Source organism: Lynx rufus, unplaced genomic scaffold (assembly GCF_022079265.1).
Source record: "Lynx rufus isolate CCGP_SWC_20201006 ecotype Redwood Valley unplaced genomic scaffold, mLynRuf1.p SCAF_11, whole genome shotgun sequence".
Classification (NCBI taxonomy): Eukaryota; Metazoa; Chordata; class Mammalia; order Carnivora; family Felidae; genus Lynx; species Lynx rufus.
In genome coordinates this window covers 51,899,086-51,924,205 of record NW_025814825.1, presented here as the reverse complement: position 1 = coordinate 51,924,205, position 25,120 = coordinate 51,899,086, and the positions used below count along the sequence as shown (strand labels likewise).

At 49.8% G+C, this 25,120-nt stretch overlaps 1 protein-coding gene across 1 annotated transcript in view; it reads right to left on the bottom strand.

Annotated features, from left to right (window-relative positions):
- Positions 1 to 25,120, bottom strand: part of HABP2 (hyaluronan binding protein 2) — a 33,462-nt gene that overhangs the window by 5,058 nt on the left and 3,284 nt on the right. Inside the window, exons 2-9 of the mRNA XM_047072714.1 lie at positions 15,222 to 15,258; positions 7,995 to 8,105; positions 6,458 to 6,565; positions 5,136 to 5,252; positions 3,813 to 3,932; positions 3,164 to 3,335; positions 1,900 to 1,997; positions 537 to 786 (exon numbers count right to left, since the gene is read on the bottom strand). Of these exons, the coding sequence (XP_046928670.1) occupies positions 537 to 786; positions 1,900 to 1,997; positions 3,164 to 3,335; positions 3,813 to 3,932; positions 5,136 to 5,252; positions 6,458 to 6,565; positions 7,995 to 8,105; positions 15,222 to 15,258 (1,013 nt within the window). The remainder of the gene's footprint in view (positions 1 to 536; positions 787 to 1,899; positions 1,998 to 3,163; positions 3,336 to 3,812; positions 3,933 to 5,135; positions 5,253 to 6,457; positions 6,566 to 7,994; positions 8,106 to 15,221; positions 15,259 to 25,120) is intronic.

The window sequence follows — 25,120 nt, the reverse complement described above, 5'->3', positions numbered from 1 at the left end:
CCAGGAGTCGTGGCTGAAGACACCAGGAGGTTCATGGGAATGGCATCAGATGGGAGCATGCTATATTTTTCTATTCAAGGCCAGGCTGGAAAGGTTAAGGAAACGGGTAAATCCGGGTTCATATCCCACTTACCTATTCACTTCCCACATGACTTCAGGCAAGGTGCCAAACTTTCCCAAGACCCAGGGTTTTGTTTATGAAATGGGAATAATAGTCAACTTTTTCACTGCACAGATATTTACTAAGCACTTGCTCTGTATGAAGACCTGTACTCGGCATTGGGTATACCACAATTAATCAGAGTAAAAACCCCTCTCTTCCCTCAGTAGATAGTTTTGAGGATTAACTGTCATAACACGTGCAATGCCTGTGGTAGTTCTTTTCCATCCGGTTTTATGGAGCCACTCTTTTGCCCTTAGAGCTAGATTAGACTCTCTGATCCTGCCAGAGTCACCAAGATGCTGCTCAGGTGGGAAGAAGAGAACACCCCCAGAGATTCGAGTCACCCTGGCCTCTGCTTTCGGCAGGCACCTACTCAGTGCAGTGGGCAGCAGTAAGCACCCAGCAGGGGTGGATCAGTGAGCCCCCACAGAAGTGGCCCTGGGGCATGGAGGCAGTCAATGGCAATGAGGTCTGCAGGGATGCCTGCCATGGGTGCTTGCCCGCTGTGCTCTTGAAGCCTCCGTAGATCCTCTTGACCTTCCCCATCTCAGTCTTCCCGCATGAGTCAAACCCTGGGAGCTTGGTCAGAGGCTCTGTGGGGCTTCCCTCTGGGTCAGCAATGTCTGAAAGACAATGCAATGCAAGAAATACAAATCACGCTACTCCCTTTCTCTCCAAGGCCTCAGAAGGAACTTGTCAGAGGTATGACTCCAAGTCCAGCAGCTTAGCAAGTTCCAGAGCTAAAAGACCATTCTGACGCATACAAAGTGGGCACACAGTAGGTGCGCAATTAATATGTGTTGAATACATTGATGGATATAAAGCAAGTCGATAGAATTAACAACGAAGATGTTGCTTCTTATTTTGATATGGAGACAAAAACGTGTGTGTAAATATATAAATCCATCACTGGGTATGTACTTAGCTATTCAGAATGTACGCATGTATTTTGGAGGCTTTCTTGATGTGTAAGGGGAGATGTCCAGATGAAATAGAGTGAGGGACATAAGACAATTGCACAAATAACTGTCATACAAAGGAGAGTGCAGTAAGTGTTGTATGGGTGGTGCCCTTTCCATTCCATGGGGTTTGAGAGGAGGCAGAGACAGCACTTCACTTGGTAGGGTCATGGAGGATTTCCCAGAGGCAGGGTTAGTTGAGTTGATTTCTAAAGAATGTTGGATATGGACAAGCTCAGAGGGAGGATGGGGTATTCTAGACAGAGCTGACCATGAAAGAAAAGGCACAGAATTGAAACTATCCAGAGAGGTAATCCCATTGATCAGGGTGGGAGAGTGAAACATTCCAGATGTGTGTAGAGCGGTAGTCCAGAGAAGCCTGGCAGGAGGATTGTGAGGCTGGAAGTCTGTCCATGTTGCGTCCTGAACGGTTATTTATGGAGTCTCAGCCAATGTTTGCTCACCACTGTAAACTGAAGGCCTGACATAGTGCCTGACACATAGCAAGCGATCCACAAATTTGCTGAGTGCACTGACTGGGAGTTAGGACAGGAGTTTATGGTTGGATCACTGGTCTCAGTTTACAGAGGTATCTGGGCTTGCTAGGCATCCTGGAAGGGGAGCAAAGGATTGGGCATCTGGGTTTCCACTGGGATGGCAATGGGAAAAGCAGGTGTGGTGGAAGGATGGGGATGGAAGAGATGGGGTGCCAGGAAAATCCGTCTAGGGATCGGCAATCTCACCATGACTGGGGCTTCTGGACAGCCACGGTCTTACCTAGGGCTGAGCAAGCTGGGATGTCACAGTACTCCCATTTCACCTTTGCATTGTTTATTTTAATGAAACACCAGGGCTTTTCATCTCCATCTGGGTTTCTAAAATGAGAACAGAAAATAGCCCACCGTCAAGGCTTGGCAAACCCACTGACCCTCATTAAAAGTCCTTTGGGTAAGCCAGTACCAGGTTCCTTGCTCCCTCTGGGACCACATTTCATTCCATTCATCCAACAGGTTAACAGATGCTGGCATATAAGTGCTTTGGGGCAAAACCTTAACTTCCAGGGGAGAATCCCAATGACCAAGAAGTCGTTAACAAGCCCTGTGCCAGATCCATGGGACATATCAAATTGTTTGTACGAAAAGAAATGAGATCCCTGTTGAAGATTTTCCTTTGTCAGGAAAGTGAGAGAGCCACAGAAACATGGTGAGTGTAGGGCTCCACTGCCCAAACCTCCAAATTGCATATGTGGGAATTGTCTGAAGGCTGCCATGGACATCTGTCTGAAGACGCCTCCACGAGGGGAACAGCTCAGAGCGAGTGGTGGCGGGAGGTAACTTGTGTTTTGTACAAGGGAAATCCTCTGGCTTAATGGAACCAATTTAAAGCCATACAAAAAAAAAATTCCTGCTCCTTATAGGCAGATTATATGTGTCCTTGGCCTTGGTTAGAGCAGTGGAGGAAGCCAACAGGGCAGTCTGGAGGCAGCAGAAGGGGAAGAAGGTAACCAATCATCACCAGGGATAGAAATGGCATTATCCTTACTTGGAAAACCCTGAATATCCTTGTGGCAGAGACTGTAATCCCCATCGGACATTCCCTTTTATTCTCTACATTTCCCCCATGAAGTTATGTAGGATTACGTGACTATTTCTGGCCAATGAATTGAGTGTCGCGGACATGATGTGTCACTTCTAGGTTGAAGTAGTAAAAACCTCATGCTCCATTTTTGAGCCTCTGCTTGCCTTTCCTAGACATCTGAGTAACTTTGTGGAGCTAATAATCTCACCCTTATTCCCCAGCCCACATGACAAAGGCAGCAGCAGTGAAGAATAAACTCTGAGGTATTCAAGCCACTGGGATTTGGGAGGTGTTTGTTACGACAGCACAACCTAGCCTATCCTGAGTAGGAAATCTTCCTAGAAGGAAACCTGATGAGTTTCAGTGTCCCATCCCCAAATTTCTAAGGGGAAAGGGACAAACAAACCATTATCCTGACGAGCGCCCAAGACTGACTGATCATGGGGAAGAAGGTGAATTTTACCGGCAGAAGTTGTGCTCCCCGATCCCATGGGTATCAGCATCTTCCATAAACATGTTGTAATTCTCGTGCAAGAGGAGGTGGGAGTTCCAGTAAAGGCAGGAGTGCTGGTTGACTGTCTTACTCACTTTCCCTCGGTAAGAGTAGCCGTCACCAACATAGCAGTCGTCAGGACCTTGGAGAGAGCAGGCAGGGGTATGAGAACGGACAGCAACAGACATGGTGCTCCAGGACTTGGCAGGTGTATCAAGTGGGGAAAAGATTGGGCCCGAATACTGATCACCTTGAGAGTCCACCATGAATTCCAGAAAGAAAGTGGCTTGCATATTCCACATTCAGCCCAGCTTAAAACATGAAATATAGTGGTTGTGGGGAGTTGGAACGTAGTTCTCACACAAGTACTGGTGGCAACCTGTAGGTTGAGGCTCAAGGATGCCCAGGTGCGCTTAATTCACCCGCACTCTGTCCCCGTTTATGACTTTGTTTAAAAGCCAGGCACACTCTATGCCCCGAGGTTGGAAGGCTGGGGCAGTAGTAGAGTTTGGACATCTTGACATGACTCCCATTCTGGAACAAAACCCAAACGGAAGAGAATTCCAGGGCCCTCACTGTGGCTCTGAGTTTCTGACGAAGTGGTGGTAGAGACCCATACCTATTTCACAGAATTTCCCCTTGAACTGCTCGGGGCAGGTACAGACGAACTTGGTTCTCCGCTTATGCCGGGAGCAGATGCCACCATTTTGGCAGGGATTCGGCCGGCACGCAGGAACCGCTGTGAAGACAGGAAGTGGGGCCAGGAAGGCTCTTCAGAAGGAGTTGCAGCTACATCTGAGATGACGAGGAGATACGGGTGGCACTCTTCTGGTGCCCATCCTTTCACAAAATATGGGTTACCAGAGGAGAAAGACAGACCCACTGACACTCTAGTAAAGGCAGACACGAACCTTAAGGACACAAAACAAACATGGATGAGGCAATACGATGGAGGCCATGCCAAAAAGAGTATGTAAGTAGACGGGTCACTCAGTTAGGAACAGGAGGCATGGACTGAGCAGGAATCTGGGCCCCGTCTGAGCTAGGTTGAAACTTGGCTCTGCCCTTAATAGCTGTGTGACTATGAGAGAGTTAGTTAACTTCTCTGGACTTCAGCCCCTTCATCTATAAAGCTCTGACTTGTGGTATTTTGGGAAGAATCTAAGAAAAAATGTAAATCTCTTGGGACAATGCCTGACTCATAGCAGTGACTAAATACAGATTTAATCCCTATGTGGCCCATTCCAGGAATAGACCACCTTCCTGGAGGAAGTGAGTTTCAAGATGATTCTTTTTGGATGGGTTAGTTAATTCCCACCAGACTCTTTAGGGAGGGTGCATTTTAAATGTCATTTTTCAATGCTTATTTATTTTAAGAGAGAGAGACAGAGCACGAGCGGGGCAGGGGCCGAGAGAGAGGAAGAGAGAGAATCCCAGGCAGGCTCCATTCCAGGCTCTGAGCTGTCAGCACAGAGCCCAACTCAGGGCTCAAACTCACAGCCCATGAGATCATGACCTGAGCCAAAGTTGGATGCTTAACCCACTGAGCCATGCAAGTGGTCCAGGGATGGTGCATTTTAAAGTTTGTTTGTTTGTTTGTTTGTTTAGAAGGGCAGCGCAGGGGAGGGGCAGAGGGAGAGGGAGAGAGAGAATCCCAAGCAGGCTCTGCACTGTCAGCACAGGAGCCCGATGCTGGGCTTGATCTCATGAACCGAACCGTGAGATCATGACCTGAGCCAAAATCCAGAGTCGGGTGCTTAACTGACTGAGCCACCCAGGTGTCCGGGGTGGTGCATTTTAAAAAATGTCCTAGTTAAAAGCATCATCTTGGATGCTACTGAAACATCCGAGGTATTGGGACTTCCATGCAATGGGTTGCAGACATCGCAGGCACAAGCCAGATAGAGAAAACCTCGCCTAGAAGGGGGCCTCCAGCACTTACCTGTGGAGCAGTCTGAGCCACTGTAAGGGTGTTTGCAGGCGCAGCGGTAGTAGGGAGGACTCTGGGTAATGAGACATTCGCCCCGGCCACACGGTTTGTTTTTGCACGTGTTTTGCACTGTAGGAGATCCATAGAGAAGCAGGGGACATGATTTGGGGGCACATCTTACTTACTGGGGTACCTGTACAGTTCAACATTTGGGGGTGCTGGTGAGGGGTGACTGATAGCATGCCCTTGTCTGTGGTCCTGAAACATCCTGGACAAAACGTTTGTTTGTTTGTTTTTAAATAAATCCTTAGATCATGGATGATTGCACCCCAGTTCCTTCCAAGGCTCATGTTCTTTATTATTCTATCTTTATTTTAAAAAAACACCTTGATAATTTTTACACCTTCAACAAACAAATAGAGCTGCAATTTTAATGTCTCCACTCTCGAGTTGATTTTGTGTTCCATTTACAATTTTGTCATTCTTTTGGGCAGTTGAGGGACGAAGCCAGGTACTATGTTTACGCCTGATACCCCAACCATCCTGAAACATTTATCAAAAAACCTGTAGTATTGAAAACGGAAGGAAGGAATGAAGAGGGCACAGAGGAAAGAGGACAACCATGTCTCTAGATAAAGATCCTCACGGCCCCCCTCACCCCAGTTCGATGGTTGCCAGATGGAACAGAATTCAGGTTCTCTCTAGGGGTGCAGTTAGCCCTTAAGAGTTCTATTCTCAATATCTTACCACATAGCTTCAGGCTATGCCCATAAGAGGTCGCTAAAGGCAGAAAGAGTTTTCACCAGAGTCTCCGTAAGTGAGGATGGTAGGAAGAAAGAACATGGGGATGGGAGCCAGGCACCAGGGCTCCGATTTCTTCTTTTCTCCTAACTAGCTGTGTGACCATGAGCAAATCCCTTGTATCTCTGGGCTCCCTTCCTCTAGATGGGTTGAGCCTTCCATGCCTTCAGATTCTTCCTGCTGTCTCATTTGAGAGCAGAATTGCTCTGTTGTAGTTAATACAAACAGTCTAAGCAACAACGAGTCCTGAGTTTAGAATACATCTCAGTCAGGGTCCAGCTCTTATCTCGTCTTAGCCTCAGTGTTCCCATCTGTACGGTGGTTACCCTAGTCCTAGCCAAAATGCACGGGTGAGGATTCAGTGCGATGCTGCTTATTACCATGCTGAGGAGTCCATTATGGATGATCCGATATGTACAGCTATGATCCTTTCCATGAAATCATTCAGCCCTTCTCTACCCCCTAGACGTGGAGGAGGAGCAGCCTCTTGTTCAACTCAGAAGGAAGAGTGAATCCAGTAAACCTGCACTTACCGTTCTGACACCTGTGTCCAGAGAAAGGGGCTGGACAGCTGCACGTGAAGGTGTCCCCACTGACAAGGCAGTCCCCATTGCGTTTGCAGGGGTTGTCCAGGCACGGATCTAGGATACGTGAGCAGAAGTCAACGTGCAGCGAACGGCAGGTGAGAAGCCCCCGACTTTCTCATCAGATTGCAGCCTCCTGCCCCGCCTGAGAGAGCACATTCACAGCCAGGGACCGGGGACAGGGGGAAACATGGGCTGCCCTTAAAGAGCAAGGAAGACTGCAGTCACACGACCAGAGAGAGGGATTCGGGTTAGTAAGAGGACCGGCGAGAAGGAATCTCATTGAGTTTCTCATTGAGAAACTCCCCTTTTCCACCATCAGTGTTTTTCTCCTCCCAGTCTCGCTGGGAGTGCCACGGGGTCTGCCTCTGATGCTGAAGGCATTTCACAAGCCTGAAGACCTCCCCTACTCCCAGTGCCCAGGGGTGGAGGTCAGGAGTGGGGAAAGAAAACCCACCCCTAATGAAACACAAGCTTTCTGAACATCAGGAAAGAAGACCAAAGGCAAGAGGGTGACAGAAGAATTGGCGGCGAGGAGGAAATGACCCAGTGGCCTTCATCTTTCTTCAACTACTTGTTCAGTTAGATTTTGTCATATTTCATCTGTGCCTTTGGCTTTTCATGGTTGTCTGAATGGATCTTCCCTTGGGGAATTCTTTATCCTTCTGTTCACACACATTGTTCTTTGGTTCAGGAACTAGGATCCCTGGGCCCAGCTCTTGTTTTGATGGTCCCTTCTGATGTTCCCCTGATGCCCTGTATCTTGGCCCTGCCTTCCAGGCCACTTCGCACAGTTACACAGTTTTTATTCCAGCGGCTGAGTGCTTTCCATTTCTTCTCCTGGCTTAGTCACATGGTTTTTTCCTTGGGCCCCACTTCTCGTTTTCCCTTCTGTCCCATTGCTTGGGTTAAGAAGCCATAAACACAAAAACAAACGTAGAGGCACGTGTGTGAGTCCACACACACACAGGCACGCACACACCAACAACCATACAAAGCTTCTGAAGGGTATAAAGAGAGAGAAAAACACGGCACAAGTGGAACAGAAATCTCAACGTTAAATCTGTGAATGCTGCAATCTGGTGCCTAATGCTGATGCCAGCCTCTACGGCATAATTAGGACCTACCTGTAATCAAAGCCGGGAAGCGATTTTGAGCATGACTTTGACTCACAGTCTTGGGAGACCTGGTGAAGGTGAGCTAACTCGCTGTATGACCTTGGCTAAGGTAACTCCACTCCTGGCCTCGCTTGCTTCATCTGTCATTTGAGAGTGGGACAGATAGTCTCTAGGAACCTCCCCAGTCCTCCTAGTGCATGACTCTAGCTGGAAAAAAACGCCAGCCTGAGTCATTTATCTGGTACCCATTTTATGATGCCGGTCGGAGAGGAGGAGAGAGATGCTTGCATATACAGCCACACACAGACCCTCTTTTAAGTGCGCTGCCCTTCTCCCAGGAGGGTCCCCCGAACAGCTTTGGCACCTACCTTCCTCCGTGTAGTACCAGTCGGGATTCTCCTGGTAGGCAAGAGTATCGCTGCTGTTCTCTTCATGGTTGTAATACTCGTAGCTACTCTCATAGTAGTCAGGGGTCCAGTCTACAGAAGTGGGAAGAGGACAGAAGAAAAAACCAAAAACCCTAATCATTAGACCTACAGATTTCTGAGTCCTGAAGGAGGATTCATGGGCCTTTCCAGCTCCTCTACTGATGGGGTGGACAGAGGGATTAGGCATTGTGAGTTTTCATCTGGGGTGTGTTAGGACCCCGCAAGGCAGTGTTGGCATCTGGCAGGGTCCAGAGGCCCTGATTGGAAATGGGGAGAAGTCAAGTTCTTGCTTTCCACTGTGACCTGGGACAAGCTACTTATATTCTTGGTGCCTCCGTTTGCTTATCTGTAAACAGCAGGAAGACGGTTAGGATCCTGAAGGTCTCCAAGGTCCTGTAAAGGACATGCCCAGGGTCAGAGCCAGTGGCCCCTGAGTGCCTTGCTGTGCACTTCTGTGAATAAGCTTTCTTCTTGGGCCTTTATTACTCGGTCACCTTCGCCTATGAAGTCAAAGAAACTCGTCACTTTGCTCTCAGTCACGGCATCAAACTACTCCCAACTTGTACCTATAGAATCATCCTAACAGCTAGTATTTGTTGAGCCTCTACTAGGATTAGGCCCTGTAATAAGCATTTTATGCGAACCATTTCACTTCATCCTCATAATAACCTGGGAGGCATATTACTATCCCTCTACTTTCAGTTGAGAAACCTGAGGCTGGAAGAGGTGGTTACTGGCCCCGAGTCACATAGTTAGATAAATGGCAGGATGTGAAACAAGGCGGTTTATCCCCATAGAACCTCTAAACTGCACTGGCTTAGCTGCTTCGATTGACCTCTTACACGGCCTCAGCTAATCCCCCCTTCCCCTTGGGAAAGGGATCCAACCATCCCCATTGCATACCCAGCCTGCTAATTAGGATTCGCCCAAGGACAACCTTGAGAAGATTCATGGATTTTGCCCAGTGAAAGACAGGGTTGTATATGACATTGTCCATGGGTGTAAACCTCACACCGGGCCAGTCCGTTGGGAAGCGCAAGTGTGTATAAGGCTGGACTCGGGCTCCTTGCTGTCTGGGGCCTTGGAAGATACTGGTAGCTCGTGTGGCTCGTGGAGAGAAGCTTGGGATTTGAAGAAAGTTGGGTTGACTCTGCTCTCTCCAGCTGGCAGGAATATGGCAAGGCGGCAGGTTGAAGCTCTAAGGAAGCTGTCCAGAGATGTGTATGATAATGAGGCGGGAGCAAATGCAGATGGGCGACTTGAAAAGGCACTCCCGCAGAGCCAGCTGATGGCTGGAGCATGGCACTTTACCTAAGGCTGATTATCAACCACATTATCTCAGTCTCTCTCCGTCGTTCCCTTATAGTCTTTATCTCTTTGGCTTTTGAAAAATCGACTTTCGCACAATGGCTGTTTTATATTTCCCATTAAAATGGAACTATCTTTTTATTTCCTTTTTGAATACGCCAACTCTGGTTCCTTGCCAAAGTTTCACCTCATTTATCACAGTGTCAAGTCAAGCCTCCCCTTGCTTGCTCATTATTTCTCCCGAGCTGCTTTTCCCCGCTCTGAAAATGCTCCCAGAGGAGGCCACCTTTCCAGGGATGAGGATCTAGGTTGAAGATAAGGCCATTGTCTTCCCAGAGCAAATAAAGTTTCTTTCCATCTAGCATGATAAAGCAGAGAAAGAGAGTGAGAAAGTGAGGGGGAGAAAACCGTTTTTCTGGGTTTGACATGAAAGATTTCAAACTGACATTTGGGAGAGACAATGGGTGGGTAATGAGATGATTACATCATTTATTTATTTCTTTTTTCCTTAGAGAATTTGTTTTTGTTTTTCCAAACAGGCGTTTATAGATAAGTGCCTTCGGAGCGCTTCTGCGATTTCTCCCAGCCCTCCGACAGGTTGAAGGTCGGACGGGCTAATCTCAGCTACGCCATTAAGAGTCATTCCCTTTGCAGATATTTGGAAAGGGGGAAGCTTTTTACGTAAATGGAACCGTGTGACTCTTCTAGGTGGTGGGGGATGGCTGTAATGTCTGCTCGAGAATTTCTACTGGAATCTGGCTTTGTTAACAAGCTGTGCTCATCCCTCGGTGAAGTTAAAGAGGGGATAAAACACGTAGGCTTGGAGTCATACTTCTGCTAAACGAGGCAAAAAGTCCCTGCTACTCCCCAGGGCCTGGGGCCCTTGGTTGAGGTGGATAGAAGCAGTAGAGGTCCAGTGGTTCCAGGTCACCAGAAGCCATCCAATAGAAGTACTGTGCAAGGAAAGGCACCGAGATCCTTTACATTTGGGGCGGCTGCAACACGCTTTCAAGAATGCGTTATAGAAGCATCACCCGGCAGGGTTTCTCCACCTCCAAACTTAAAGTTGACATTGTCTTTTCTATTCTGTTGGCACTTAATCCCACTGTCTACATAAGAAAAGTGTGTTGGGGCGCCTGGGTGGCTCAGTCAGTTGGGCGTCTGACTTCGGCTCAGGTCACGATCTCACAGTTCGTGGGTTCGAGCCCCGCGTCGGGCTCTGTGCTGACAGCTCAGAGTCTGGAGCCTGCTTCCGATTCTGTGTATCCCTCTCTCTCTGCCCCTCCCCAACTAGCGCTCTGTCTCTGTCTCTCAGAAAAAACAAAACAAAACCAAAAAAACGTTAAAGAAAAGTGTGTTGTGCCCCTACGATGGGCCTACTATTATGCCGGGTTCGAGGAGGCTTTGGGAATAATGAAGAGTGGCCTCCACTCACAGGAACTTCCAGAATAGGGTGGGTGGGGGAAGAAATCCAGCCAAGAAAGGAAATGAAAGGGTAGTGGAAAGTCAGGGGAGCTGGATGTGGCCAGGCCTAGGTCAAGTCTTCAAGGTCCACATTGGCCTTTCAGCATTGTATCAGCCAATTGGATGGGGAAAAATGGCCCCAAGTCTCCACCCTTCCCGGTAGCCACATCTTTTGCAGTGTGACTTTGCAGCTCCTCCTACCAAAAGATGGACTGATTTCCCTGCCCCTTGGGTCTGGACTGGCCTTGGGACTTGCTCTGACCAATAGCATGTGGTAGAAGGACAGTGTGCTAGCTCCAAGCTGGGTCTCAAGAAGTCTTTTGCACTTCCTCTCCCTCTCTCTCTCTCTCTCTCTCTGTCTCTCACACCCTTGTGACTGCCATGTGAACGGGTAGGGCCTATTCTATGGAGGATAAGAGAACCTGTGGGGCAACAGGAGGCCCAGCAGTTCCGGTCAAGGCCTCAAAGGCCTCAGACATATGAGAGCCCAGCCAATCTACCAGCCGACTGCAGACAGGTAAGGAGGCCCAGCCAACATCAGCCGAGCCTGGTCCAGACCGGAAGAACGGTCCAGCTGAACCCAGTCTAAATTGCCAAGCCAAAGAATTAAGACATTATTCTATTAAGAATAAGAATTAATACGTGATTAATGGTTGAAGCCACTCAGTTTAGGATAGCATAGTATGCAGTAATAACAAATAAATACATGGGCCTTGATTGATAAACTGGGTTGCTAGTGGGATAAGAAATTTAGGTACTACTTTAGCATTCCCCAGTGGCCTAGAAGGCTGTAGGGTCTTAGGTTTCCTGGCTGCATCTCAGATGGCACCTCTCTCTTATGGTCCTTGTTTGTCTATCTGATTGTGTCCCCTAACTAGAGTGTTGGTGTCTTAAAAGCAAGGACCGTGTCTGTTCCTCTTTCTACCCCTCAGTGCCCAGCACAGAGCCCTCTATGCAGTTAATGTATGTATTTGACAAGTGAGTTCTTCCCTCTGTGTTTGGGCCTCCCTTCATTCTGACTGGCCTGCACACGGCAGGCACACAGCTCGGCTAGCAAAGTTGGTATCTGTGTGGAACCGAGTAAACGGGAAGCGTGGGAGAGAAACTACGTGAGATTTGGGTCCGACGTATTTGGTGAAGAAAATGCCTGATGAGCTCTGTAGGAGTCTAGAAACTTGTCCAAGTGCTTTCCTGCATACAGAGGGATTACAGCCTGACATGAAATTGGGTTCCATTGCTGGATTATTGGAAAACACTCCAGGTTCAGATACAGATTATTGGAGGCTTTCTCTAGGCTGTAGAAAAGGAGAAGGCTTTGGACGAAGGTGGGAGCAGCTGTGAGAAGCGTTTTGTATTAGGTGTAAAAAGAAATCCTCGTGCATTTCTCTATTTATCAGAGTCTGCTTCTAGAATTTATCAGGAAGGATGATGAAAGTATCCTGAGCTAACTCAAATCATCCCAGTGATTGGTTACTGCCTATTTTCTATGTTCTGGACACTCTACTAAATAAGTGTGGTTGCGCATAATCTTATTTAAACCGAGAGAAACCCCATGGCGTACTTATTACTATTCCTATGACACAGAAGAGGAAAAAAAAAAAGGAAGTGGTATTATCAGGGCCCAGGTCAACCCAACTCCAAGTCTGGTTTGCTTTTCCACCTGCCCAGGGGCCCCTTGTGGGTTTGTGTTTCGTGAAACTCCACGGGTTTTCGCTTCCAGGAAGGAACACACATTGAGAAATCTCTTTTAGCCCATGCTCCAAGTCCCCGGTCCGGGATTACTGTGGTCTGTAGCCGGGGTCTCTCGGAAAGAGCTCCGAGTTTGTGAGATGGGCTCTGCAGCTGCTCTAGTTAAGGAGCTTGCCAGATGTGCGGAACGGAATAAAAATCTCTGGAATGCCGTCCCTGTTGGCGTCATCCATCACTGTGGCACAGACAGCTCCTCCGAGGGCCTCCCCCCAAACCCCAGCCCTGTTGGCCTGCATTCGGCGCTTCCAATCCAGCTGACAGGGCAAGCCCAGCAGAGACCCTCCCTGGCAGGCGGCAGGACAGCTGATGGATGGGCTCAGCTCGTGTTGCTGGGCAGAAACAAGCCAGCTTTGAAGAGGCATTTCCGCAGGCCCGCTGGCTGTCACGGCACCTGCTTTGGGGAGATGAGCGGAGTCTGTGCTGTTTGATGACCACCTCCTCGGCCACCCATTGGGGACTGTGGCCTGGGCACCTTCTGCTCCAGCAAAACCCTCACCGCGCACCGTCTCCAGCAAAACCAACTACAGAAGCGGCTTGCCCTGTGGACGTGCGCGTGGTGTTTCCTTGGCCACGCTGCTTTCCAAAGCCAGCTGGGAGCTGACAAGTTCCATCAAAGCACAACCCCCATGTGAAACTAAATCAGATGCTAACAGGGGCTTGCTTAAAACCTAACCTGCTCTTTGCAGAAAGGCCCAGCTACTGCGTCTCACCCAGCTGCACGGCCAGAGGTTGACCCGACACCTCGAGACGGACTTAGGAGCCCAGGGATGGCAGGCTCCGGGGTCCTGTCATCGGCTCACCAGACTGGCAGAAGCTACTGGCACAGTTCTTATAGGGCGAGGAATTTCAGAAGGTTAAATCCAACACTCTCCACTCGCTACTGAAGTGGCTTTTCAGCTCGTGTTGAAATGCCACCAGTGATGGAGAACTGGCCACCTCCCAAGAGCCCAACAGCACATGCAGGTTTTGGGGCAACTCGGATGGACAGGAAGTTCTTCCTGTTTGCAGACCAAATCTGATCCTCCAGCTTCTGATCTATCTCCTGAAAGCTAGAAGCCTTAAGAACACGGAGCACGGACCTCTTCCCTTTTCGGTCATCTGTGTTTAGCGCGGCCACTGGCTACAGCTGTTCAGGTTGTTCATGGCGCCACAAACTCATGGTGATTGTAGGTGTCGTTTTGCAGTTTTCTGGAAGATGGCAGCCCAGCGTCTTGAGGTAAACACGTCTCAATTCTCAGAAAGTTGACCTCACGGACTAGCGGGGGGTCTGCTTTTCATTTACTTGAAGAGAGCGAGGTCTCTTGCGTTTTCCAAGCTCTTCGTCCACTGCGTGACCCCACCGTTCTGGAGCTCCAACATCTAGACCAAAGGAGCCCTCCAATGGGGCCTGAGAGTTGTGTGCTGAAGGCGGGGGGAGGGGACAGCTCTTCCCACCTCTTAGCTTTGGACCGCCCCGCCTTGGACTCCACATGCAGATACTGGTGTGGCCAGCTGGGGGAGCCCTCTGACGCATGATTCCTCCAAGGAACGGAATTCTACACTGTTGAATAGAACACTCTCCTTTGCTTTGAGGAAAGACACGGACCCTCTCAAAACCCACACACCGTGCTCAATTTCGCAAACCTTCCCTGAGCATGTGGGGTAGACAAAGGTCAGACATCCCTTGCCCTGAGCCAGCACAAGTCTGTCTGCCCACCCAGTGCTTTGCCGCTGGAGAGTATTGACCATCATGTGGAATTTGCCCCAGTTGTCTCCATCTTGCCTCCAAATACGCCCCTGACCCAAAGTTTAGATGTGACTAAACTTTGCCATCTCCACGTGCTGTCTGCCTGGCTCTCGTTCCCCTGTGGGTGACCAACACAAGCCACTGCCAGTGCCGGCCTCTGCCCTGATGGAGTTGTGCCTTGGTTCTTGGAAGGGAGACTTGGGCCCAGAGTCAAGAGACCGAGGTTGGATGATGGCAGGAAAGAACAGCTCTGCTCAGCTGGGGCACAGCTGAGGGTACCAGGCAGAGGGGACAGGACAGAGACAAGGTGACAGAGAGAGTCTGTGAGAGACAGAGCCGTCGTGAAAGGGTCTGGGGAAACAAACCAGGCAGAGGGGCAGTGGGGGGGGGGGTGCTCGTGGGAGGCTGCCACAGGGGCGGCTCAGCCTGAGGGGTGACTGCATGGCCCAGTACAGGGGGCCTGGCTCCCCACCCACGGGGTGAAGTGAGTGAGGGTCCAGGTTGGCCTGCCTGGAGCCAGTAATTGCCCCATGCCACCCTCACTTTGCGTTGGCCTTTTCATCTCATCTCAGCCACTAATGGGCTGTGTAACCTCTGGCGTCCCTCCCTGCGCCTCAGTTTCCTCTTCTGTAAAATGAAGGGACTTAACTGTATCAGCGGTTTTTTCCCTTGGGGTCCTGAGACAGGGCATCGGGGGCATCCGCGGGCAGCTCGAAATTTAGCAAAGCGTTGCGCGTGTACGTGGAGGGACAAACACCCAAGAGAGCATCTTTCCGGGAAGATTCTTGAAGGGGTCCGTGGCACTTCGGAACCCTTTGAACGCCGAGGTTGTGCCAACACTTACACGCGTGGGTCCCCTCTCCTCCATCCCAGAGCAGCCCGTAGCTTGTGGGGAGCCCCTGGACGATCCACACACTCACCTGGGTCCGGGTCTACGAGTAAAGACATCAAGGAGAACTGCAAAAAAAGCAAAAACGAAAACAGAAAACCAACACAGGGCTGAGCAAGGTTGAGTCTGCTGGCTGGCTGGGTGCCTCCCCGAGCTCCCGCCAGCTGAGAGGAGCTTCTCCCAGGGTCACATATCAGGATCAGGAGCACTGGGTGCTTTCGGGTGGCTGTAGCTGGGACAGGTTAGAGGGAGGGGGCGGGGCCTCTTTGAAGACGCCCCCTCCTCCCCTTCTTCCCGAGCCCGTTGAGGATTCTCCTTGGTAGGGACTCGGTGCTTGTGCCTACCCGGGCTCAGGCTGTGGCATGGCTGCCCAGGTATGGACAACCATGTCCCTGACCGTGATGAACACGTACGGAGCCTCTCCTCTCCTCCTGATCGTGCGTTGCTGCATTTCGTTCCTAGAACGGCCCTATGAGGAGGCCTCTATTAGCCCATGTACAGACGAGAATATTGAGGCTTACAGGTCACACAGCTGTGATCAGATTCGGATTCACACTCCAGTCTGGGGGAGCCTTGGGTGACAGCTCCTTGGGCGGGGGATGGACAGATGCTTAAAGCTCTCCAGTGCCTTCTCATAGTTCTTGGAAGAAAACACAAGCACCTGCCACAACCTATAATCCTCTGGCCATACCCTTCCCGTCCACCGCCCAGTACTAATCCCCAGCCACACCCGGGTTCAAACTGGCGCTGGCCAAGGTCCTCCCACCTCAGGGCCTTTGCACCTGCTCTTACTTCTATGTGGAAGGCTCTCTCCCGTGACCATTGCTAGGTCTTAGCTTAAATGTCATTTTCTCCAGGAGGCCTTCCCCAGCTCGCCGTGGGTGTGACACGTCCCAACACACTGTTTTGTCATTATACCCATTCATTTCCTCCATAGTTCTTGTGCCATGCTGCTCTTGTCTATTTGCATGTTATCTATTTCTTACATTGACTCTGCCCTCCAGAAAGGCAAAGATCTCGTCTGTTTCATCACTGATGTATTACCCCATACTGAGAGTAGGCACATGACAGCCCCGAAAAAGTTTTTGTTGAATAAATAAACAGTCTTACGAACAATTCCTTTTAGAGCACAGTACTTGTCGGAAGAAGAAAGTTTTATTCATTTAAGAGCTGGAAATATATTCTTCAACGTTTTTTTTTTTTTATTTATTTTTTTTATTTTTGGGACAGAGCGAGACAGAGCATGAACGGGGGAGGGGCAGAGAGAGAGGGAGACACAGAATCAGAAACAGGCTCCAGGCCCTGGGCCATCAGCCCAGAGCCCGACGCGGGGCTCGAACCCACGGACCGTGAGATCGTGACCTGGCTGAAGTCGGACGCTTAACCGACTGCGCCACCCAGGCGCCCCAGAGCTGGAAATATATTCTTTTACTTAAGTCGAGGGTAAGCAAACTAAGGCCCTTGGGGCCAAACCCAGAGGTGTCTTTTTATAAATACAATTTTTTTTTTATTAAATTTTTTTTTTTTAACGTTTATTTATTTTTGGGACAGAGAGAGACAGAGCATGAACGGGGGAGGGGCAGAGAGAGAAGGAGACACAGAATCGGAAACAGGCTCCAGGCTCTGAGCCATCAGCCCAGAGCCTGACGCGGGGCTCGAACTCACAGACCGCGAGATCGTGACCTGGCTGAAGTCGGACGCTTAACCGACTGCGCCACCCAGGCGCCCCAATACAATTTTTTTTTAAGTTTGTTTGTTTGAGAGAGATGGAGACAGTGTGAGTGGGGGAGGGGCGGAGAGAGAGGGAGAGAGAGAGCATCCCAAGCAGGCTCCGGGCACGGGGCTCGGTCTCATGAAACCGAGAGATAATGACCTGAGCCGAAACCAAGAGTGGGACGCTCAAAGGCAAATAGAGTCTCGTTGGAACACGGCCATGCCTGTTTTTAAGTGTTGTCTTCGACTGCTTTTGTGCCACAACGGCAAAGTCGTCGTGATAGAGACCATACAGCTCCAGATATTTCTTATCTGGCCCTTTCCAGGCGAAGCTTGCCGACCTCTGATTTAGAAAAGGAGGGCTCTGTCACCCGCACAGTTCTCCCTTTTGGGTCTTGGCCACCAGAAGGCACTGGTCAATGCGATCATTTTCCCGGCACTCGCATCAACCTGGGGAGTGTGGTATATTTTCCTCCTCTCCCCTCAGCAGAGGTTTTAATTTTCTGTTTGACTGTAGGCCTCCTTAACCGTTTTGGGAACTAGGCAGATGATACATTGGAAAGGACGGGTAAGGCGCACCTGGGTGGCTCAGCCGGCGAAGCGTCCGACTCTTGATTTTGGCTGAGATCACGGTCTCACGGTTTGTGAGATAGAGCCCCACATCGGGCTTTGCGCTGAGCGTGGAGCCTGATGAAGATTCTCTCTCTCTCTCTCTCTCTCTCTCTGCCCCTCCCCCACTCACGCACGTGTGCGCGTGCGCTCTCTCTCAAAATAAATAAAGAAACTTTAAAAAAAAAAAAAGAAGAGGCAGGTTAAAAAAAAAGAATGCATCCTGACTTGAGGTACCGAGGCCGCAGTATCCACAGTGGAATTCTTGACAAAAATGCTTCTCCCGAGTCTACTCACGAGAAGCACGACAGACGCAGGTTGTGGCCGTTCAACGAAACAACTAGCCGAGGCCCTGCAAAAATGGCAGTGCCGTGAAAGACAAAGAAGGTGGGAAGGCTGTTCTTTACTAAGCGAGAGGAAAGAGGCGTGACAACCCAAGGCCATGAGAGGTCCTGGATTTAAAAAAAAGAAAAAAGAAGCCGTAAAGGACATTGTTGGGGCAATCGGGAAACTGGAGTGTAGACTGATGTTAGAGAATCTTATTGTGCGCCTTATTCTTCCCACTCTTCTGTAGGTTTGGCAAATTGTGACATACACCGCTGGGGAGGGGAAGGCATGCAGAGAGGAAGAGTGGCCATTTGCTGTCTGGACGGGGCCCACGCCTGCTTAATTGCCTCAGGGTCATCCGGCCTGGTTTCTGCAAAGAATGACATGGGGGGGGGGCGGCGGGGTATCTTGTTTGGGAAGGGGGTTGATAGTGGGGAGTCAGACGGAGAAAGGGCGGGTTCAGGTCTTAAGGGTGTTCCTGGGCCTCGGGACTTGAACGGGGTAGAATCCGAAGGTGACTCCTCCAGGCTTGAGCACCAGGGCGGTAACCAAGGGAGGGCCGTGAGACGGCCCCGAGTGCAAATGTGACCCCTCCTGCCAACTCTGCGTCGATCCGGTCCTTCGCCCTGCATCACCTTCCCTCCACGGAGCTTGTCCGGAGGGCAGGGCCTGCCCCTCTCCCCATGCTCCCCAGCCCAGAGGAGATAGCCCCCCCGAATTCTCCCATTTGCACTGAACAGTGTGGACCGTGCCTGGCCACGCTCAGCCTTCGAGAAGTGGGCAGGACGGGAGAGAGGACTTCAAGGAACATGGTTCCTCAGGGCCCAGCGTGGGCAAGGCCCTCTGACGCCCGGACCTGGGCCAGAACCCCGAATCTGAGCTCTGAGCCGGAGCGGGAGGGCCAGCCAAGTGCTGCGCTGCCCACAGCCAGCAGGTGGCAGACGTGCGCTTCCCAGGAGCTGAGCCCTCGCTCTCGGGAGAAACCAAACAAAAACAACGCTGGACCTTTCTGGGGCCTGGGGGCCCTGCAGATCCCGCTGGCTCTCGGCGAGTCTGAAGCAGCTGCCGCCCAGCGACGCAGCCTGGGCTGCGAGTCAGGGATCCAGAGCAGGCCCACTCGTTTTGTGAGCCACTGGGTCCGCCTGCAGAGATAGGCTGCAGCGACATGTGGAGACCCACAGCCCAAACACAGGCTGGGTAGCTGGGGGACCATATGGGAGAGGCCAGGCCAGTAGCCAGTTATTTATGCCATAGGTCTGGATCCTGAAACTAACCTGGGTGATGGGGGTGGGGGAATGGGGAGGCACAATGTTTCATCCCATGCTGGCGTTCAGTCTTTCCACCGGGACACTTAAAACGATACAACTCCTACTCCTGGGACTCGCAAACGCAAGGAGGAAGACCACGGAAGCAAAAGAATAAGAAGGGGGCGGGGGAGGAGGAGACAACCGTGATCTCAGTTGGCATACATCAAGAGCTGACAGTGTGCCAAGGACTGTGCTCGATATTTTACACGCATTCTGTCTCGTTTGCGGCGCACGATGCTTGATCATGGAGGTACTGTAACTGTGTCTATTTCAGAGGTGAGCAAACCGGTTCCCAGAGGTGAAGTTGCCCACAGTAACTCAGCTAGCAAATTGCTGGAGCCAGGATAGAATGGAGCCAGTCTTCCACCGGAGCCCTTGCCCTTAACCTCCGTCGCTATGAGGGCTGAGGAGAGCGTGGCAATCATACGCTTTAACGGAAGAATGGAGGAGAAAGAAACAGCGCTACCGAATTCTACAAGAGGCAGGTTGTGAAATCAGACCTCTGTCCTTGGAAAGCTTTATGGAAGGCCTGTCCGGGCTGGCCCAGGCCTGGTAGGACAGAGGGAGGACTGCTGGGCACCAGCGACAGCTGTGGAAGGTACAAAAGTCAGCTCGAGCCTCGGCCAGGCCACGGTGGCCAACGCATCTCAACAAACATCTCCACTCAGATCAGGGGGGTGTGCAAGCCGCTGCCTGCTTCTTTTACCGCTTCTGTTCCTTGTCTCAACAGGGATAAAATAGCAGCTTCTAGTATCTTCTAGTGTCTTCTAGGCTAAGGTTTGTTAGGGGGAAAGACAGGGAGGGCAGAGAGAAGGATATTGTCTCTGAGTCTTTTTTTTTTTTTAATTTTTTTTTTTTCAACATTTATTTATTTTTGGGACAGAGAGAGACAGAGCCTGAACGGGGAAGGGGCAGAGAGAGAGGGAGACACAGAATCGGAAACAGGCTCCAGGCTCTGAGCCATCAGCCCAGAGCCTGACGCGGGGCTCGAACTCCCAGACCGCGAGATCGTGACCTGGCTGAAGTCGGACGCTCAACCGACTGCGCCACCCAGGCGCCCCTGAGTCTTACTGATTTACAGCGTAATCTCCTCGGGGGTGAAGAGCATGGGAGCCTAATCCATTTTGTCCTCTCTTTAATCGAGTTTAAGCTTTTTCGAGATTTCATCTTTAATCTAGATTATTGCAGCTCAGGTTCTTCCTCTGCCTTTCAGAATTCTAAATCTTCTGGAAAACAAGAAGGCAGAGGCTAACAGTCTGAGTTGGCGAATCCCAGGAATTAGCTGGTGGAAAATGTTCTCAGAGGATTGGGACGCAGAAGAGGGGAGATGTGGTGCAAGACCTGTCCTCTGGGGCCAGAAGCTTGGCTTAGCATGAACCAACCAACAATAGAAAATTGGGACTCTAGGGCCACCTGGGTGGCTCAGCCGGTGAAGTGTCCAACTCTTGATGTCGGCTCAGGTCATGATCTCAAGATTTGTGGGATGGAGCCCCACCCTGTGTTGAGCTCTGCGCTGATAATGTAGAAGCTGCTGCAGATTTTCTCTCTCTCTCTCCCTCTTTCTCTGCCCCCCCCCCACTCACATGTGCACTCCGTCTCTCTCAAAATAAATAAGCTTAAAGAAAGAATGGGACTCTAATCCCTCCATCCCTTCCTCCTTGGATGTTCTACCATGAGCTGGTTGTGGATCAACACGGAGAAGCCGCGTTATTCCCAAGGGCAGTTGGGTGGGAGATAACTCTGCCCCGTGACCAAGTGAAGCTGAAGTCACCGGCCTAAAAGGGTGGGCCAAAGACAAGAGTGCAGCGTTCAGCAGGCCAGTCCTCACTGTTGGACAAAGAGCTCAAGGTCAGGGTGAGATGTGGTGGCGACAGAGGACAGAGGTTGTCCGTGTTCCCGTCACCAACCCAAGTATTGCCCCATACCATCCCCCCACTGCGGCTCTGGCTGCAGACAAACTATGATGAAATTCACAGTTGTGCAAAGCCACGTAGTCCTTTCCCCCCCAAAACTGTGATAAAATCCACGCAACACAATATTTTTAATTTTAACCATTTGCAAGTGTACCATTCACTGGCATTAGTTACACTAACATTGTTGTGTAACCATCCCACACTATCTTTACCCGAAACGTTTTCATCATCCCCAACAGAAAGTGTGTAGCCATTAGATAATAACTTTCTCCTCACTCCCCGCCCTCCCCTGATCAGTACCCGAGTAACCTGTATTCTATTTTCTGGCTCTGAATTTGCCTATTCTAGGTACTTCATATGTGTGGAATCACAATATTTATCCTTCTGTGACTGGATTTATTTCACTAGGCATAACGTTCTCAAGGTTCATCCATGTTGTAGCATATACCAAACTTTCATTCCTTTTCAGTCTGAGTAGATTTCCATTGTCTATCCATTTTGTTTATCCATTCATCTGTTGAGGGACGCTTGGGTTGTTTACATCTTTTGGCTATCGCGAATAAGTTGCCACGCACATGGCAACATGTATAAATATCTGTTCCAGTCCCTGCTTTCCATTTTTCTGGGTTATACCTAGGAGTGGAATTTTCTGGGTCTTAGGGTAGTTCTATGTTTAACTTTCTGAGGAAGCACCATCCTGTGCTCCGTAGTGGCCGCACCATTTTATATTCCCACCGACAGTGCATGAGCGTTCCAATTCCTTCACGTCCTCACCAACACTGGTTACTTTCCATTTAAGAAAATTCTGGCCATCCTGATAGGTATAGAGTGGTGCCATCCAGTCCTTTTCTAGTCGCAAGGAATCTTGCCTTTCTTGCTTTTGCACATACACCACACAGGGCTGTCTCAGGATGGGCAGGGTTCGCTGTGGCTTTGCTTTAATCTGAACCTCAGGGCAAGGAGGGAAGGCTTTAGCGGGGGAAATATGGCAGCCAAAGAAGAAAGCATTGGCCCGCGGTCTGTGTGGGTGGCTTCCTTCTCGGGAGCGTGGGTGAAGCAGGACCATAGTGACGAGCAAGCGTGCATTGTGGAGAGGAGTGGGTCTGGACTCTTCATGTACAGAGGGGTGAGGCCCAGGGGGATGGAGTGTTCCTGTAAGGACATGAACTGACTGGGGCAGGGGAGGGACTCGAGGCCAGATCTCCTTGCTCTGTCAATCACCTGCGTAGCCTTTCTACTTGAACGCTCAGAGCTTTAGAGCCCATTCAGGCCTCTGCCCGGGTGACTGAGGGCTGGAATGTAGCTTCACGTGACAAGCAGAGATGGGATGGGGCAGAGTAGGAGGCTTCCATGGCATTTGCCATTCATTTCTGGAGAACGTGGTACAAATTCAGTTTCCTGAGGCGCCTGGGTGGCTCAGTTAAGTGTCCGAGTCTTGGTCACTCGCTCAGGTCACAATCTCACGGTTCATGGATTGAGCCCCACGTAGGGCTCTATGCTGGCAGTGCGGAACCTGCTTGGAATTGCTGTCTCCCTCTCTCTCCGACCCTCCCTGGAACGCTCTCTCTCTAATAATAAATAAATAAATAAATAAATAATAAATTAAAAAATTCAGGTTCCTGGGCCCTATACACAGATATCGTGCGTCCATGGGCCTGGAGTGGGCCCAGAACATGAATTTTGAACCAGTACCCAGGTGACTTTGCCCTCAGGCTCGCTTTGATTATACCTGCCTTAGGCATGAAGCTCCTGGCCAAGGGAGACTGTGGGCTGATCTCTCCTCTTTGCACAAGTTGTTGAGTCGCTCTGTGCCTCAGCTTCCCCGATTGTAAAAGTAAAAATGTCCTTACCCTCATGTTTTATTCCAGGGCATATGGCTGCTCGTGGGGAGTGCAGCTTTTACAAAGAATTGGGGAGGATTGAGGACGAGGGATAAACACACGTCTTTCTGGGTGTGATAGTGCAGGTGGAAGGCCTTTGGAAAGGCAAATGAACAAACAAGACGAAAGAGCGAGATGGGTCTGAGGCCTCTGCCACGTGGGCATGATCCCGAAGCTGCCTTCACTTCCGTGCTTCCTTTGGTGCGGAACTGGTGGTCCCCAAGCTGATTCAGCTGGTGCTCCCCAGGGCATGACCTGACATCAGGCACAGCGTAAGACGGTCACTCCTTTCCCAATTTCACCATAAACCCTTCCAAACCCATCACAAAGGAGAACTGGGTGCTGCTGGTAAGTCTCTATCCTCTCTACCTCTTGCTAGCCTCCCCTTCCAACAAGGAGAAAGCAGGCTTCAGGCTCTGAGCATTTGGGTGGCAAGTGTAGCCAGTTAGAATTCAGTGACGTCATTTTCTTTGTTTTTTTTTTTTTTTTTTTTTCCATTATAGTAGTGACAATTTCCTTTAAAAACAAATCTGTTGAGCTAGAGAAAAGGTAACTCTGTTTAACAAACACATTAAGAAACCGGTTTGGGCTTTAGGGCAGACCTGGGTTTGAATCCCCATTCTGTAGCCTCCGGGGGTGGCCATCTTGGACAGATTCCTTAGCTTTTCTGTAGCTTAGTTTCTTATCTGTCAAATAAGGATGACATGGGTGCCCAAGCCATTGGGCACTTGGGAATGAAGTAATAAATATTAGGCACACAGTATCTGACATATGATAGAGACTTAATAAATGGTTGTGCTATGATTATGATTATTAGCTACTTTGTCAGAGAGTTTGAGTTTTTCTTTTCTTTTCTTTTCTTTTTTCTTTTCTTTTTTTTTTTCCCCCTTGCAAATCATGGGCACGAGTAAGGAGAGCTCACTAAGCATAAACTCTTCATGGAACTTGTTTGTCGGGTCACAGGCACGTCACACCAGTCCACCCCCTTATTTTTCCTGGGATCTTTGCCAAGTCCTAAGCCAGAAAACCTTGTTATATTAATTATGAAGAAAAAGCATGTTTTATTTAAAATCCCGGCTGCCGAATATTCTGCCATGCTGTTTCTCTGTGACAGCAGAATTCCTTTTGCATTTAGGGAACCTTAATGAATTTAAAATATAAATATATCTGTGCCTATATACACATACGATTTCCCGTGGCCTGATTTCCCTAAATACCAGCATATACCGCCAAAGCTAATGAGTTGGAATTGTGCTTTGGATCAGTTTTGTATAAAAAAAATCTGTAAGAAGTCACAGTGAACTTCAGTCCCTCTCTTTTCCTTAAGACTCTGTGGTTCCAGCAAGAGGGAGTGACGTCCTTCCTGGGCCTGAAGGAGACTTGGATATTCTGGAACCTTGAGGCTTAGAAAGGGGTGGCTCTTACTTTCCCATCAAAGGCCTAGTTCGGTCCTGGGGGCTGTGCAGATGTGAACGCTGAAATTAATCAGATGCTGAACCCAGTTACTTGACCATCCAAAACAGGCTCCAATCCTTCAACATCCATAGTGTTTCTGCATAATAACAGACAAGCTGGGCTGTCTCTGTCTCTCTCTCCAACTTAGAACCTGGCTGATAATGTAAATCCATCCAGCAAAAGAGTATCAATGGTAGAGAGTGGTAGGGCCTATGGACTCGGTGGGGGGCGGGGGGGGCGCTCAAGTTTCTTCTGAAACTGGGAATGGTAGCCCCTCATCTGGTTGGTGCCAAGCAGGTACGTGAGCCCCATGTTACTAAGATGTCTGGTTTGGGAGTGCCTGGGTGGCTCAGTTGGTTGAGCATCTGACTTCGGCTCAGGTCATGATCTCACAGTTTGTGGGTCCGAGGCCCGCGTCGGGCTCTGTGCTGACAGCTCGGAGCCTGAAGCCTGCTTCAGATTCTGTGTCTCCCTCTCTCTCTGCCCCTCCGGCTCACACTCTGTCTCTCTCTCTGTCTCAAAAAAATTAATAAAAACGTAAAAAATAATAATAATAAATAAAAAAAATAAAATGTCTGGTTTTCAAGAAAAGCGGGGGTTTGTGCTTCTATGTGAAATGTTCTGATTTGCAAATGTTGCCAAACAATTGAAAGAAAATTAAAATACTCTTCGGCTGACCTTCTACCCCCTAAAGAAAACTCAGTCTGTGAGCAGAATGGATCCCCA